Source organism: Gymnoscopelus braueri (assembly GCF_963280865.1).
Source record: "Gymnoscopelus braueri genome assembly, chromosome: 17".
Taxonomy (NCBI): domain Eukaryota; kingdom Metazoa; phylum Chordata; class Actinopteri; order Myctophiformes; family Myctophidae; genus Gymnoscopelus; species Gymnoscopelus braueri.
The window spans coordinates 8,249,756-8,262,677 of record NC_137617.1 but is presented as its reverse complement, the minus strand read 5'-3'; the positions used below and the strand labels follow the sequence as shown (position 1 = coordinate 8,262,677).

General features: G+C 41.9%; 1 protein-coding gene across 2 annotated transcripts in view; it reads left to right on the top strand.

Moving 5' to 3' along the window:
- LOC308104055 (uncharacterized protein) overlaps nucleotides 1–12,922 on the top strand; it is a 45,140-nt gene extending 32,218 nt beyond the window's left edge. Inside the window, exons 1-4 of one of the 2 annotated variants that reach the window (XM_080454320.1) lie at nucleotides 3,816–3,885; nucleotides 4,052–4,402; nucleotides 9,323–9,478; nucleotides 12,255–12,922. In XM_080454320.1, coding sequence (XP_080310446.1) covers nucleotides 3,849–3,885; nucleotides 4,052–4,402; nucleotides 9,323–9,478; nucleotides 12,255–12,298 — 588 coding nt within the window. In that variant the 5' untranslated portion in view covers nucleotides 3,816–3,848 and the 3' untranslated portion in view covers nucleotides 12,299–12,922. Of the gene's footprint in view, nucleotides 1–3,815; nucleotides 3,886–4,051; nucleotides 4,403–9,322; nucleotides 9,479–12,254 lie in introns of those variants that run through there. The other variant, XM_080454321.1, reaches the window with a different exon arrangement.

Below are 12,922 nucleotides of genomic sequence, written 5' to 3'. Positions count from 1 at the left end.
ATTTTTCTTACTGATAAGCAAGTAACTAAATTCACCCCCCCCTCAAGAAAACAAATAAATACATAATAAGGAAAAAAAAAGGGAAAAATTCAACCATACTGCATATTGTTTCATTCTACTGAAGTGCTCAACATGTGTGATTACAGAGAAGTGACCTGCTGCATTCTTTTCTTCAAAGTTCATCACATACGGTAGGAGGATGTAAGCTACATAAGCTAAGCTATATATATATATATATATATATATATATATATATATATATATATATATATATATATATATATTAATTAATAATTTTTTAGGATAGTAGATAGATCTCAAATACAAAAATGTAAAAACTAAACTTAATGTTGAGTTTGCAATTTTAAGAGCATACAATTATAGTCTATTGTTTGGTATCCTATTGTGCTTAAGCACACAGTTAAGTGTACATCTATGTAGTACCACAGTAACTGCAGAGTGCCTGAGAATATCCTGTTTACGTATAAGCACCCCGTCTGTGGTTGGAGGCTTAACTGAGGCGCTGGAGCTAAACAGTAGTAAACTGCACACTCAGAAACCTTCACTTCACTTAAATAATATAATAGAGCTGTAGGGGTGAATGGTTATTTTTGTTTGGTCCTATCAGGTCTTCATCAGGTCTTCATCAGGTCTCAGACCTGATGAAGACCCTGAGCGGTCGTAACGTTGTTTAACTTATAAACAACAACAGCTCTCCTGGGAGCTTAAGTGTGCGGACTTCCCTTCCTTTTCTCTAAAACCACACTTCATACCCACATCTCAGAAACGCTAAGGAAATGTGTTTGTTTCCTTCTGCAAAAGTATTTGCTGACTGCTGACGTCTGACGACTTCACTTTGAGTTGACCACACCAGTTCCGTTTTCTTCATAAAACGGACAAACTGTTTCGGTTCTCAAAGAGATACATGAGAGTAATTGCATAGGTATAAAAACGGGCACTTTCTCCATTGAAGGCAATCAGCCAGTGCACTGCAGTCTTAAGTAGTGTTTGGAAACAGCCTGCTCTGCAGTCACCTGAATTCAAGGCATTATTCTTATAACTAAAACCAGAGCAGACCTACAACTTAGCTGCCTTTATGCAATTCTAAAGCATAATGTCCTTATGCAGTAATTATGATTATTATGGTTATGACATGACATCATGGCAAAGCAAAAATAAACAGGACAAATGTGTATTATTATTAATACTAGTTATTGTCATGATGACAGACTGCTAGTAATTCTTTTGCATTATAGCTGGCCTTGTGTTTTATTACTTTTGATATTTTATAGATTTTGTGTGAATGCATGCTTTTCTTTACTATTTTCTTTTGAGTTGAAGGCCCTTATAGGAAGCCAGTGTATAGTGTCAGTGTCAGTGAGAAGAGCAGCACAGCATTAACTCGAACAATGTGCTCCTCTGAGCACAGGTCTCTGCCAGGTCGGGTTGCCTACCCAGGGCCTGCAAGCTTTGGAAGTCTGTCATAGCAAATTGAATTGGAATATGACAAATCTGATCATACACCTCGATCACATGTGACTCCATGTGTCATTTTGAGGCTGACTGATCAGCTGATGTGCTTTCACTACCTTATTATTTTTATTTATAAGAATTACACATGTTAGGGCTGCTGTAACTTCATTTTTTCCTTCCCCAATCCGTTGAGGGATCCAGCTCTTTGTAGACCTACAGTATTGCACACTGTACAGCTGTTGTTTCCCTGTTATAACCTGTGATTTATCATTTAGATGCAGAGAAAGCTATTTCATGAACATTCAGTTAACAGGCAACATATGACCATCAACAAAGTACTACCCATTATGTGTTCGTAGAAATATTGTATATATTGTGAACTGCAGGCCTCCTTCTCTACTCTTTACTCACTCACTCACTCACTCACTCACTCACTCACTCACTCACTCACTCACCCATGTCATGTGCCATTTAGAGCCGGGGTGGGCACCCATGTCTTTAAGACCTCGAGGGTCTTTTTGCTCGACTTTGGAGCAATTTTAAAACCCAGACAAAAACACCCATTCATATCGTCTACCATCCAGTCACGCTCATGCTCAAATCATATCAGGGGAGTGGTGTAGAGTGAATGAACATAGGAATGACCCTGGCAGCATATCAATGGTCCAGCGACGATAAGACCAGTCTGCTTGGTGGTGGCTTGTAGATGTTGACGATGGCAGTGTCACTTTGGTTGTGATCATTCTACCTCTGCCTCTGGGGATTGTCCTGTAGCTTTGTGTGACATTCGTGCCGGGCTTGGACATGATAATAAGGCCAAAAAATATGAGCCCTCCATTTCTGTGTGGAGAAATCCACAAAGCAACAGCATTAGAAGCTCTCTATGCCCCTGAACCTGCCCCTGATCTGTCTGACCCATTGCCCCTGATCTGTCTGAATGGGTTCCCTACTTCCCTAACATTTTGACAGTATACTCCTTGCTTTAAATATGTTGTAGTGTTGGGCCTGAGCTTCTTTTTCAAGAAAGAGAAGCTTGTGTGGGCTACAGATATATATTCCCTTTGGATAATAATGAGTATAGAAGCTAGTTGATTAATGGCCCTATTAAAGTTTGAACTAGAGACAGATCACATGAGATCACGATATGGTTCATCTGTGCATGATATTGAGAACTGCAACCATACAAAATGGAGCACCACTGGACACTAAGCATTTTGCACCCATCACAACACATGGCACCCTGAGCGCACCACATTTGGACAAAACGTGCTTCCAGTAAAGGGAAGTGAGCAATTTGCAATAAGGAACATATCTACGCATAGCACTTATCTACCCACAGCACGCTCACACAACTACCTAAATATTTAAACACTGGCACATGACACTTTGCATATTAAGACTGCACACAAACATATATGCATACATAAATGTATATGTGTGTACAGTATATAAATACTTATCCACACGTACTGTGCAGTGCGCACCGACACCTACACATAATATTTAGATCTAGATACCATGAACACTGCACGTACATACTTAGCTATTTGTCTTTGCCTTCTATTTACTATTGTTGCTATACTTAATTATTTGTCTGGTGATGTTCTTGTGGTCAAGGAAGAATTACAGAGGTTTTTCATGTGGTTGAAGGCCAAACCCCAGCATGTACAGCTAAATCCTGGACTTTCTGTCAGAATGACTGCAGGAGGTGAGGATTGGATCAAAAACCTCTACCCCCCTGACCAACGGCACAGGAGCCCCCCAGAGATGAGTTCTGGGCCCCTTTCTCTACTCCCTGTACACGGAATACAAGAGGCAGTGTTTTAATTGCTCCCTTTTTTTTGCATATTTTGATCTGTTTATATATACTGCACCATCTAGCTAGTATACTATCCATACAAAATGCTAAAGGGCAAAATACAGTTACATTTGTTTTTAAGTTAAAGTATAAACCTGCCAACATCTCATGTTTAGGGCTCATCATTTGACTAAACTTTACCTTTATCACAAGATACCCCTATGGACCTTTGGCTTCAAAATATCAATTTTGCTTTTGCCTATATGTAATATAAGGCCAAAAAGCATTGAAGGGCCCACAAATTATCAGTCTGCCAGGGCTATTACTATGTCAAATAGAACATGCAGTGTTAGACCTGAGAGGGGTTTGGGTTGTTTCATTGCATGTTAAAACACTGACCACAAAAGGGTGGTAAATACTGCTCTGTTGTCATAGAAAAGAACCACAACATGAAGACGTTCCACTCAGCTAGCCAATCACAATGTGTTTATCATTTTAGTGGAAGTCTGCTTGCATATGATATTTGACATCATTGTCAAAGAACTTTGTCACTGTCAACTTCATTCCACCATCAGACATGGCAAAGCTGCCTCTGCTTTTAGCTGCTTTAATAGGTAAACGGTAATCTTTTATTATGATTTGATATTAATTATTATAATTCTTAGGTTGCTTTGATAAATAAAGAATTAAGATTAACTGTAGTATACTTTTGAGTGGGTTGTGACTTTACTGTGGTGTTGAGGTGACTGGGTTATGTAAATTATTGTTTTTGTGTTCCAGTTGTCATTTACATCAGTCAGGATGGGGTCTCTGGATTAGAAGTGGAGTTGACAGTCAGACCAGGAGACAACATCACTCTCTCCTGTGATCGCAGAAAATCACCTGGAGTTTCCATAGTGTGGTTCAGAAACTGCTCTCATAAAAACCAACCTACTCTTGAAATTAATGTACTAGATTCCACTTTCAATTTAAAGTATAACACATCTACTGAATCCACTGATCTGCTGATAAAAGAAATATCTGATTCTAACCTGGGTCTCTACTACTGTGGAACCAAAGATTGGTCAGTGGAGGAAGGTTGTATCAAATCATCCTACAAATATGGCAACATCACCACAAGGATTTTATTCAGTAAGTATTATTGTGATCAGCTTCCTGTTAATATATTCATTTTTATGTACAATTTATGTACAATTGCATGGACACTCAGATGGCACAAGTACATCCAGCTTCCTGAGTGTCTGCTACACAGTGCTGCTGTTTTTAACACTGCTGTTGGTTTTCGTCTGTTGTATTTGTTTTTATGCTGTTGGTGGGCATGTGCAATTGCTTATGTGCAGTGCACTACAGAGTTATGAGGAATAGTTTTATTAGCGTATACCGTATGTTGAATTCTTGTTTTTTTATTCTGCCATGACCAGGACCTGAGTGACTAATTTCATTCCTCATGTACTATGTACTATGGCGATGGCCAAAATGCAAAACCTCCTATGTGCAAATTTCATGATTTTCGGATTTCACTGTGGATGAGGACTATGGGCTATGCTGCACATGCTCAGTCTGTCTGCAAGATAGTCCCGCCCCTCATTTTGTCAGAAAAAGTCATTTGACTAAAACCTCCTATCTTGTTCAGTGCCAATTAGTGCTAAAATGTTGAAGCGCAAAACCTCTTATCTGCACCAGAACTAGTTGAGCAGCAGACAGAGCTGAAACTTGGGAATTCTATGTTATGTAGACCGTCTAAATGTCTTTCAGTTTGTAGTCAACTATTATTTTCAAAATAAAAAAGTGTCTTCCCCCCTTACTAGTTAAGTATTTGTTAGTAACTCTGTCAAGTTAATTGCATTGCCTTGTTGATTGCTAATGATTAGTGTCAGGTGGTGACACTTTTATCACACCAAGAGTGTGAGTTGATAAAAAAAATGTAATGGTAATACTTGATACAGTACTGTAGAATGTCTTGATCTCAAAATGAGCATAAAAAAGCATTGTTTAACTAAAATAATGTTTGTTTGTAAGCCTAACTATTTCTAGGTACAAACCTCCTATGTGCATCTATGTAGATAGGAGGTCATTTTTAGGTATAGATAGGAGGTTTTGGCATTGAACATTTTGAACTTGTGGTTAGAGGTTGTCATTGCTGCTTAAATGTGAACGTCATTGTCGTGATTTTTTATTAATTGCAGATCAAAATCACACGTGAACACCGTGGCAGCCAACAACCCTGTGAAAATATTGTGGTGTGTCGGTTGGGGGGTATGAGGGTATGGGGGTGGATGGGTTTGGAGTTATAGGGTGTGGGAGGTGTGGGTGGTGGTTGGGGGGGTATGGGGTGGGGGGTGCATGAGGGTTTGGGTGGGTGGAGTTTGGGGGTTGTGGTGTGCTGGTTGGGGGCATGGGGACCGGGGGTTCTGGGAGTGGGGGTAATGGGTTGGGTGGGATTTGGGGGTATGAGGGTATGGGGTGGGATGGGGTTTTGAGTTATGGGGGTTTTGAGGTGTGGGCTGGCAGTTGGGGGGTATGGGGTTTGTGGGAGTGGGGGAGTATTGCAGGTGGTGGAGTTGGGGGGTAGAGGGTATGGGGGGATTATGTTGAGGGGGGCATAGGCCAGTTAGGCCGGATCATACAGGATAGGGTCTTTGTGATGCGAAAGTGTGGTCTAGCCAACAACAACTCAGGACTCCTGAAGTGGGATGGGGTTTTGAGTTAGGGAGGTGGAGAGGTGTGGGCTGGCAGTTGGGGGGGGGGGGTTGTGGGAGTGGGGGAGTATTGCAGGTGGTTGAGTTGGGGGGGTAGAGGGTATGGGGGGGATTATGTTGAGGGGGGCATAGGCCAGTTAGGCCGGATCATACAGGATAGGGTCTTTGTGATGCGAAAGTGTGGTCTAGCCAACACCAACTCAGGACTCCTGAAGTGGGATGGGCTTTTGAGTTAGGGAGGTGGAGAGGTGTGGGCTGGCATTTGGGGGGGGGGTTGTGGGAGTGGGGGAGTATTGCAGTAGGTGGAGTTGGGGGGTATAGGGTATGGGGGGATTATGTTGAGGGGGGCATAGGCCAGTTAGGCCGGATCACACAGGATAGGGTATTTGCGATGCGAGAGTGTGGTCTAGCCAACACCAACTCGGGACCCCTGAAGTGGGATGGGGTTTTGAGTTATGGAGGTGGAGAGGTGTGGGCTGGCAGTTTGGGGGGGGGTTGTGGGAGTGGGGGAGTATTGCAGGTGGTGGAGTTGGGGGTAGAGGGTATGGGGGGGGATTATGTTGAGGGGGGCATGGGTCAGTTAGGCCGGATCATATAGAATAGGGTCTTTGTGATGCGATGTGTGAGTGTGGTCTAGCCAACACCAACTTGGGACTCCTGAATCGCTGCCCTCCACACTCTCCTATCTAGCATCAGGGTCTTGAGCTCTACAGTATTGTTGGCTAAGCTGTTACGCCAAAGTGCATCTACGTAGGTGGTGCACTTCTTGTCTCTCCTGGCTTTGCCCTGGGTTGGCTCTCATAGTGTTAGTTTGCTTGCCACTAGTTATGGGTCCCTGACGCAGTGCCCTGCCTCATCCTTCTCTCTCTGACTTTGTCTGTGACCCATGGTAGGTTCCTGTAGAGGACCACATTTCTGATGTGGTCCGTCCATGTGACTCCTAGTGCCATTCATAGCATTCTTGTGTAGACTCCATCCAAGGCCCTTTCCTGTTGTGCTGTAACGGTCCATGTCTCATACAGCAGTACTGACTCCACTGTAGCTATACGAACAGCCGCCTCTTGAGGTCTTCTCCCATGTCTGATTTCCACACTCTCCTCATCCCATGCAAGGCATTCCAGTCAAGTGCCCCCCGGACCTTCAGGTCCTGTTCCATTGAAGCAGTCCAGGCCCAGGTTATTAGTCCTGGACTGCCTCGAGTAGCTTGTCTCCATCATCTGAACCATCTTCTCAGGAACTCTATAGGCCCGGAGAATGTTCATCAGATTCCCCCGGTGGATGGTGCCAAAAGCCTTTTGGAAGTCATGAAGGTGATCACCACTGAAAGATTCCGCTCCTTACTCCTTCCAGTATCCTCCTCAGCACCAGTATCTGCCCGAGTTTCTCATTACAGGGTCTAAGATGGGTCTAAGACGGTTGAGGATCTTCCTGTTAGCCGTCTTGGCAACTTGTGAGCTCAGGCTAATGCCTTGGTGAGTTCGCCTGACTTTGGTACTGGATCGATGAAAATTTTGCTCCACAGCTTCGGCAGCTTGCTAGACGTGTGTGCTTGATAAAATCCAACACCACCTCGTCTATGGGCACATACATCAGAACCTCTGCTGTCACTCCATCTTCCCCGCAGCTCTTGCCTCACTTGATAGTAGCCTTGGCCCTCTGGTACTCATCCATGGTGAACCGTCTGGTTTGGGAAGGTCATGGAAGACAGTTGCATCGGATAATCCTCTTCTTCGGTTGAAGGAGGATTTCCTAGGAGTGTTTTGAAGTGCTGGTACCATGTTTCAACTTGTTCCTCTGCGCTTTCTCCCCAGATCTTGGAAGTCTGAGAAGAGAATTCTGCCAGAAATGTCATTGATGAGCTTCCAGCTCTTGCCATGTTTCTGGTTAACATGCACCTCTTTAATGTCCCTGATCTTTTGGGTCAGCTCCCGTTGTTCCAGTTGCATACACTTGATATAGCTCCTCCTTCCTCCGCTTATATTCCTCCCTCAGACCCTCTCCTTTTTGGTCAGCGACAAAGTCCCTGTGTGCTGCTCTCATCTCCTCCCTGGCTGTGGTGATTCTAGGGTCAAGGCATCCGTCTTTCCTCCTTGCTTATAGGCTCTTTAAGACATTCAATGATCTTACATACTATTCCACTATCCACACCGGACACAAGGTTGGTGATCCAGTTGTATGAGTTAGGGGAGTTGGAGGGCATGAGGGTTTGGGTGGGTGGGGTTTGGGGGGTGTGTTGTGCTGGTTGGGGGGAATGGGGGTTGTGGGAGTGGGGGGGTATTTCAGGTGGTGGAGTTGAGGGTATAGGGGGGATTATGTCGAGGGGTGCCTAGGCCAGTTGTTTTGTAGTCCACCTAATTGTTGTTGTTTTTGGAAAAAAGCGTATACAGTCTACTAACCATTTCATCCATTGAAAATGCGCTAGCGTATACCCACGACCACGCGCATCTCGTGCAGGGAATGATTATTGTATACCTCAGAAAGCAGACCTAGACCACACCACTGATGCAACTGTTTGCAGCTGTAAATGTATGTATTTACAGCCTGTACTATTTATCATTATTTAGTTATGCAATCACTTAACATCACAGTGCAAAAGCTCCTATCTGCAGAATTATCCAGGAAAAGTGGGGAAAAACCTCCTATCTGCATTTGCAATATGAGATCAGTGTAATTAACATATAATATTGTAATATAATCCAGAAATCCAGAAACGGTGAATTATGTGATGGGTATCATAAAAAAATAGCATTGTGCAAAAAAGATACAACATTTGGTAGTTTTCTTTTTCATTTTCCCAACAATGTTAATTTTTCAGATAGGAGGTTTTGCGTTTTGGCCATCGATGGATAGAATGACATTAAACTCCCTGAACCTTGAAACACTCAGGAGAGGGAAGCCGGGCAGGGAGGGTGATCTTTGTTGCTGCTCTACATCCTCTCTGTGGGGGCTTCTCACTGGCACGTGAGCCCAGTAGGGTTAGGTACAACAGCTGTGACAACAGAAATGTGTGGGCAGGATTTGATTCGGAGAAAAAGTGGTATAATTGGCTAATCTAAGTTAAAATATTAATAATAATTATTATATATTATACAATGAATTGTGACTTTTTCCATAATTACAAATAGATTTTTTATTTTAGTTTTCCCAGAGTATGAATTCTGTAGCCTGTAGCATAGAATACTGGTAGATTAGATAAGGATTTGTACATACAATACATTGAAAACATTTCTATCAAAAAGAGACATTTCAAATTATATTCCCATAGAGCTTATATAAAACATTTGCATGAGCTAGAATTGACTCTTACATGTACTAATATAGAATGTGCCATTTATACATCCAATATGAACAGATCATTCTCGGGACAGTGAGGACAGTAAGGACCCTGACGGCAGTGTGAGCTGTGACTGTGACTGTGGCTGTGGTATGAGCTGGCTCCTGCTGGTTCTCTCCAGAGTGATGCTTCTTTTCCTGCTACCAAGTGCCTACTATATTGGAACCATCTGTGGTAGGTCAACATTACATTCACCCTGGATCATTGTAACAGTAGGATGTAAGGTTTAATCTTTATTTTGTTTTGGCTTACCATTGAGAAATAAGAGTAGAATTATGATACACATGCACAATCTGCACACACACGCATGCATACACACGCACATGCACACGCGTTGCATGTATGCAAAAGTTGATTAACTTCATTACTGGAACGAAGAAACGAAAGCACACCCCTGTTTTGGTCCAACTGCGGTTACCAGTGACGTATAAAATATTTTTTTAAATGTATTTTTTTGTTTAAAGCCCTGAATGGCCTAGCTCTATCTCCAATCTGCTAACTGCCTGCCCCCAGGTGATCCACCAAGCACTCCTGCATGAGGCAAAAAGTCTGGGGACATTATCTGTATGTAACCAAATGGACTCCTCGGAATGTAATTAGCCTAACTACCGTAACTATATAAGCACTATTGCTCTGGATAAAGATAAAATTGTAAATGTTAAAGTGATTTTCAGACTTTCTATTTAAGGGAAATTCAAACTTACTTTATAGTGAAAGTTAGAAAAACAACATGAAACATTGAATTTCAATAAACATCACTTGACTGACTGACCAGGGATCAGATTACTGCAGCCAATATATGTTCGCCCGTCAGTTAAAGTGAGAGCCGAGAGCGCACGCACAAACTATACTTCTTTGAAATCAAAGTGCACCATGGCATGTGTGATCTTGGATCCGATTCCTTATTAATCGAGGTGAAAACATGTCATTTTCAATGTCTCTTATTAGTGTGGCAACCAGACTATAGTTCTAGGGATACTATATTAATCTTTCTAGATAAACAATACTTTGGCGCGCTACTCCTCCCACAGTTTATTTTTCCCAATTTTGTGACATATGTCAAAATGACCGGCTTCACCGGGAATCGTGTTCATCCATTTTGCTAAGAGATTGGTTGCATAGTTTTATTGATATTGATTTATTAGTGCATTAAATTTCCCCATCCGCTTTAATGGAAAAGTGAAAAAACTCAAATTCAAGTATTTTTTTCTCAGAAACCGTAAGAGCTAGAGTTACCAGATTTGAAGGGGAGGTTCATAATTTAGTCCGAAATTATTAAACAAATAATTACACCATTCGGCCTCATGGTGGCGCTATAACAGCCGCCTTTACGTTTTGGCCTATAACTCTTGAACCGTAGGTCGTAGAATAAAAATCTTTTTTCCCCTAGATTCCTTGGGTCAAGACGCATCTCCCCATACAGGCCACGCCCATTTGCGTCAGGATAGATTTTCCGCCATTTTGAATTTTCTTCAAAACATACTTTTTGCTCCTTTTCCTTCAAATTTTTACCAAATCTCACACAAATCGGTACACATGATCTATGGACCCATGCGATAAATATATCCAAACATATATCCAAATTTTGATAGTCCTTACCGTTCGTCCGTAATTGGCTTCCAAAGTTAGTGGGAGGGGCCCGTTTTACCAAAAATGCCAGAAATCACGAACGAAACGTCCAATCAATCCCAAATTTGAATCACATGTCGAGGGTGGTTTACTCAACAAATACCCAAAAGCATTTCCACTTTGACCCATAGGGGGCGCCACAAATGCACAAAACGTAACCGTTTGATGCAAAAAAAAGATTTTTGGGGGGATCAATCCTCTCTAAATGAAACGCAAGTGATCTCAGGAGTGACGTGACAATGTAATTGGCACAGCCTCCGATGGTATTCCTCCCAGCGTATTCCTAGAGCCCGGCGGCCGCGACCCGCGACTCGCGTCGGCGCAACCACACTTTGCAATTGCCCTGAATTGCGACGCATCTAGTTGTAGGCTGCTACAGCTGACATCTCGCCGACTGTCATAGAACAACATTTTAAGTTTGTCAGGATATACTGACTGTCAGTCTATCATAGCAGCACTTGATTCCTGCAGCCCGAGCCCCCCTTCTTTCACACCCACAGCCAGTTTACAAAGAAGAACTATTTGTTGTGTATTAGTTGTCTGACACATAGTTGATGAGTTGTGAGAGCAACAGCACGTAGCCAGTAACAGAACGGTTATTGCGGCGAGAGGCAAGCATGCAGCCAATACACAACAGCGCAGCGCAACACGATGGGAAACCGTGGGGTGCTAGACCAGTCGGGAAAAATAAATAAATAAATAGACCAGTCAATCGCAACAGTGTCCCCCCAATAGTGGGGGACACTATTGCGGGACATTCAGGCCATTCGGACCCCCCCTCCAGCGCCTATGTCATCCACTCAACAGTTCCTTTCAGTTCCCACACACACCTCAAAACCAAAGGCCTTCTCTGTTGCTGCCCCTCAACTTTGGAATAATCTCCCATACCACATTAAGCATTAAGCAAAAACCACCATTGACAATTTTGTTGAATTTTTTCTCTTGCTTTTAGCACAGTCCGGGGTCGACCGATGGTCCATGTACACTGATTATTGTTAATCTATTTTAATATATCCTTCTAATGTTTTAATCAGTTATTTTTTATATATCATTTATATATATTTTATATTGTTTATTATTTTATTTTAAATAATTTTGTCATATTTTGCGTTCTAATCTTGCTTTTGTGGACTATGGACTGTGTTCTATATGTTGTTGGTTTTGTCTCTCGATTGGGAAGCACTTTGGGTCAACTTCTATTATTTTTAAATGTGCTATATAAATAAAGACTTGAGTTGATTAAATTAGTATTGTAATCAGAAGAAAAACTTTTTTTATATTTCAGTCAGTTTTAACTGCGCAACCATTTCTTTTTAACCAGGGTCCAACCGTATCAGGAGAGAACTTCAGAGGAGAGCCAACTGAACCAGGAACAAATTAATTGAATGTCAGTGAACAGACATTTGAGCATGGTTCAATTGTATGCCTACTTGGTGCTGTTAATTGATAGTGATGATAACTAGCAATTACAGAATACAATATTTTAGGAGTTGGGATAGGCTATTTACTATTCTCCTAATTTTCTAATTGCTTGCAACAGCATTGCACATATTATACTGTACTATTGATGAGTAGATTTTGAACCTATAATGAGCCTCTCCTGACCTCTAGTGGAATGATTAAGCCGCATACCCAAAACGTCCAATTTGAATATTTTTTTTAATTTTGAACATAAATATTCTCTTCTGGGGGTCCCACTCCCTGGCAAAAAACCTTTTCAGATCAATCAATCAATTTTGACATCAATGTGTGGGTCCTTGACTTGAAAAGGTTTGAGAACCACTGCCGTGACAACTTCTGACAAGGGACTTAAATTGGGTAAGAACATAACAGTTAAAAATGTCACATACCAAAAAGCCTTCACCACTGACAGATTTATACTGTTTGTTCTAGAATGTACACTTTCTTGTGAATATACATGAATATAATTGTCCAATAAACTGATTTGGTAAGAAACAGCAGCATGAAGCAGAAATTGTAATTGCAAAT